We start from the raw sequence: 4,658 nt of genomic DNA, 5'->3' as shown, positions 1-4,658 counted from the left end.
GAACAAGAGACGGTTGGTTAATGGTGACGAGATTATTACAAGTGAAAAGTCTTGCGTAATTGATTGATAAACTCGTTTATAACAAAAAATCCTTCTAATGTATAATTACTATAAAAGGTGTTAATACATTTTTTAGAAAATTCTAATAAAAAAATATAAACAAAAATAAATTTAAATATTAATTATTTGAGAAAATAAAATTTGTTTTTTTAATAGAAAATTAGTTATTATATTATATTAAATTAGTATTATTAACCAGAAATATCAATCATATAAACGAAATTTAATCCATTGTATTACAAAATTAATTATTTTAAACAAATAACGAATAACATATTAGCAAATACTGAATAATTTATTTCATGAAGTTACAAGTAAATTATTCAAATACGTTCATTTACTTTTCGTATGAAAAATGAAATGCTTCGTGAAATGTTTATCATTTCAAAAATAAATTATAAATAATTTTAAAAGTAATGCTATTTAAAAGTTCCTTAAAATGCTCAGATCTAATTTAATTTCGATCTCTAGAATCAACCCTCCAAAGACATTTCGAATACATTAATATTCAATAGAAAAACATTACTCGGAATTTCAAAATCATTGAAATCATTGAATCGCTATTTTCTACATAATTATCGCCAATTACCAATTAATCTTACCCAACCTTACTTACCAACAATCATGCACATGCTATCAAGGCATGGTGGCGAACCTTTAAGTGGTGCAACGAGCTTGTCGTCCCGATACGCCATGTTTGCCAGGAACGTTTAATTGCGACTGCCACGAGTGGACTTCACGGCACGAAACGTTCGTTAGAATTTCATTAGTAAGTTCGGATGCGACGGAGTGATTCGCTTTGAAAGGGCTTACACGTATCTCATTCCTATTTACTGCAAATCTTTTTCAATCCTCTTGAGATTCGTACATGTTGGATAATCCATTAAACGCATTGATGAATTAACGATAAACGTAAAAAAAAAAAAGGAAAAAGAAAAGAAAACGATAATTGTTCCGTTTCACTTTGATTTGTTGAATGAAGTCGTGTTGTAAGAATTGAAACAAAGTGATGAATGATTTTTTTTTATATGATTAATTATGAATAGAAATTTGATGATAAAAATTGATGATAATGAAGAAAAGATTGTTAGTAATAATTGTTCTTCTTGAGGGTTTTCTTCGTAAATGAATGAGAGTTAATTTTTATTCAAAAGTTTTGATGTGTAAATAGGATATTTGCGTTATCTTTTTTTCTAGTAATTGTATGATATATCGATTCTGATAATTATTTTACTGTTTGTAAATGACTTTCAAGAGAATGCATGAATCTTCAATCAATGAAGAAGACTGCTTATTTCGTTGAATTAAATTATTAAAGGATTTTTTCGAAACTTGAGAAAATTATAAATATGTGTACTCATGATAAAGAAGATTCGAGAGAGGCAATAAAGGTAAAGAAGTTTCTTAAGATAAAAATACATAAAGAAGAAGAGAAATAACGTAAGGAAAAGCAAAGTGCAATTGCTTTACGAACAACTTTAAAAATATGACGCATTTGTTTTCTCTATACAATATCTATTTCATAAGTCTCGTTCACAAAAAAAATGTATGACAGAAATTATTTTTTCGATTTACAATTTTACATAACATATGAATTTCTTATTTCTCCAAAGGATAAACTCGTGGCGTGTAGGTAACATAATTGTTCAAATTACAAGATACATTGGTAATTTTATTTATGATACTAGAGGTGAATTTGGATCGAAGTGGTGGTCCACCAGAGATAAATATACGTGTAGGTTTCGGAATTTTAGGTTTCTTCGGTTCTACTCTGTCATATGGATCGGCATAATGAATTGGAAATTTGTCAAAGCAACCTGCGTGGCTTCCACCTGGTTTCTTTGGGAATGGAACGATAAGACGATTAGGGCCCAAAATTTTAGGCTTGACTTCGCGAGGTCGTACGTATGTAGATCCGATGTGCAAGGCTTTGTAAGGATTTGGCGGGAAATAGTCCATTGGCGCATGTGTAGTTTGAAATACACGATACATTTCTTTAACTGAAAACAAGAATTATCGAGTCACATTTCATAACTTCTAAGATTTCTTCGTAAGATTCCTTCTTCAAAGGAAAATATTATCTTTTAAGAAAGAGCTACAAACGTGACCTGTTTTCTATTCGCATAAACAATTTTTAATTATCTGAAATTTTCTATTTATGTGAAACATATGTGTGGTAATCAGAGCTGGAGAAAATTTAAAATAAATTATTAAAAATAAAAAAATATTCCTATAAACAAATATATATTTGAAATACTTGCTTTTATAAACTATTTTTCTCGACTCTGGCATTAATATTTAAACAAGACATATTTAAATAAATATGTTGTTCGATTATCAAAGCAAGTAACCCAGCTTTTAAACGAAACACCAACACTTTTAAACAAAAGTGAAACCATTTTTATCTACCGTGACGCGTCACAAAGTGACCGTATATAATTAATCTACGTGCCTAATAATAGAGTAATGAAAATTAACCGAACCACTGGTTTCACTTAATTTTATTTATTTATTTTTTTTTTTCAACGTTGCATCACAGCTTTCCCTTTAAATTAGCCTCAGACCGAAGTTTGCTCGCAGCATGGCGTAAAAAAAAGCTCTCGTTTTCTTGCCTTCCTTACGACAAAAATGTAATTAGTTGCGCTCCCAGTTGGGAAAAAACAAAATTTGACCGAAAAAGGAAAAACGGGAACGAGAGTCTCCAATCTTCCGCGTTACGAGGCCCCTTTTATATTACTTTCTTGCACGGTAATATTGTCTGTCGCGTCTAGGAAAAGAGTAATGAACAAAAAATGGGATATAAGAAGCGGACTGACGCGGTAAATACAAATATTAAAATATTGCTGACGATATACTTAAAAGTAAACTTATGTAGATTTTTATTACGTCATGGTTGAATTTTCTACATATTGTGAAAATGAGAAATCATTTTTTTTAGAGATAGAAAATTTTGTTCGAAATTTTAAATAAAATTATATGTATCATGAATTGAAATAATAATTACTTGAAAATAAATCGCGTAATATGGGTCTTCTTAAATTTAAATAAACACGGAGTGTAATTTCATTACCTTTAGGTTTCTTTTCTGGTGGATCATAAGGTTCATGAGCATGAGCTGGAAACGGGCTGAGACAAATGTTAGCATATCCTGGACCACCTTTAGGATTGGGTTTGATTCTCACATTTGGTAACTCGGGTCTCGCTTTCTTTGGTTTTATCAACGCGGGGCTGAAGTAAGAGATTTTCTCGAAACACCCATAATAATCACCAGGTGTCGAATGCTTCTTGGCAGGGGCTGATGGCCATATAACACCTTTGACCGGTACAAGCTGCGAAACGGTCGATGTATCAGGTTGGCTTCTTTAGCATAGTGGCTAGAACTGCAAAAGTATATTTCTTCAATTTCGAATTGAAAAATTCTTAAAACATGTTGGAAATCTAGCTACAGAGAGAAGTGATGTATAAAAATATTAACTTCGTGTTAATTATACATAGAGGAAATTTTTGATTATTATATTAATTTTATTTTTTTTTAATGGAAATCGTAATTTTTATCGAATTAATCGATAATTTTCTGCAATATTCAATTTTTATTTGAAATATTTTTTTCCGGAAAATTATATGTAAGATGATGATGTTACTTTGTTCATCCTTTAAGAATAATTTTTTATATTTTTTTCAGAAAAATCTATTGACCAATACAGTAGTAATAAATAATCTTAAATATTTTCAATTTTTTTAAAACTTAATGTTATAAAAATTCTATTTGAATAAATTAGATCCAAGTATATATCTCAAAACACGTAATTTCATGGACGAATCCATGATAAAACCATCATAAATAAGAATCGTATTGGAAATGTATTATCACATTAATTAATTCGATTTAATTACGTTGTACAATTACCTGTTTTTTCGGGACTTTGCGAAATGGATCGTACAATGCTTCTCCCTCGAAAATTCGCATAAATTTCTCTTCAAAGAGTTTAAGCGGTGGTCCGGGAATCATTTGACGCCCCTTCTCTATACCTTCGCGAAACTTAACAGGAACTCCTTTGTATTTGTCGAAAGGTGTCACGCGTGGTTCGTGAAAATATCCTTGGAAAAGTAAAATACATAAGTGTTTGAGATAGAAAGTCTTCGTTCATCGACGAGAAATTCATTCTTACCAATCCTATCGAGATCGCTTTTTCCAAATTCTTTACCCAAAGGAGGTAGTACTCGTTTTAGTTTAGGCATTGTGATATCTAATAATAATACTTTGATTTCTTTTATTATTTATTTTATTTATTTTATTTTTATATTTAGTATATAACCTGCAATTTTACTTGCCTTGAAATTGAATATCAATTATCTTGGAAAAAGCAACAACTTCAGAAATATACGATGTTACGGTACGATTTTCATGTGATTTTTATTATTAAATAGAAATCTTTTTTAAATTAATTTCATTTTTCAAATGAATTACACTTCGCTTTTAGATATTTCATACTTCGCTTTAAATATTCTCTTTGAATATTTTTCCATTTTGTACATTTTCGTAAATTTTTCATAAATGTTCGCATTCGTTTTAGTCATGACACTTAGTCGTTTGACAT

General features: G+C 29.7%; 1 protein-coding gene across 1 annotated transcript; it reads right to left on the bottom strand.

Annotated features, from left to right (window-relative positions):
* Window positions 1-1,659: 1,659 nt before the first annotated feature.
* On the bottom strand, window positions 1,660-4,299 carry LOC102676642 (UPF0602 protein C4orf47 homolog). Its single transcript, XM_031509268.1, has 4 exons — window positions 4,230-4,299; window positions 3,968-4,158; window positions 3,131-3,389; window positions 1,660-2,060 (listed from the first exon to the last, which is right to left on the bottom strand). Exons 1-4 carry the CDS (start codon window positions 4,297-4,299, stop codon window positions 1,660-1,662), a joined length of 921 nt encoding a protein of 306 aa, XP_031365128.1.
* Window positions 4,300-4,658: the final 359 nt, after the last annotated feature.

Source organism: Apis dorsata, unplaced genomic scaffold (assembly GCF_000469605.1).
Source record: "Apis dorsata unplaced genomic scaffold, Apis dorsata 1.3 scaffold_135, whole genome shotgun sequence".
NCBI lineage: Eukaryota > Metazoa > Arthropoda > Insecta > Hymenoptera > Apidae > Apis > Apis dorsata.
This window is presented reverse-complemented; position numbering and strand designations above follow the sequence as displayed.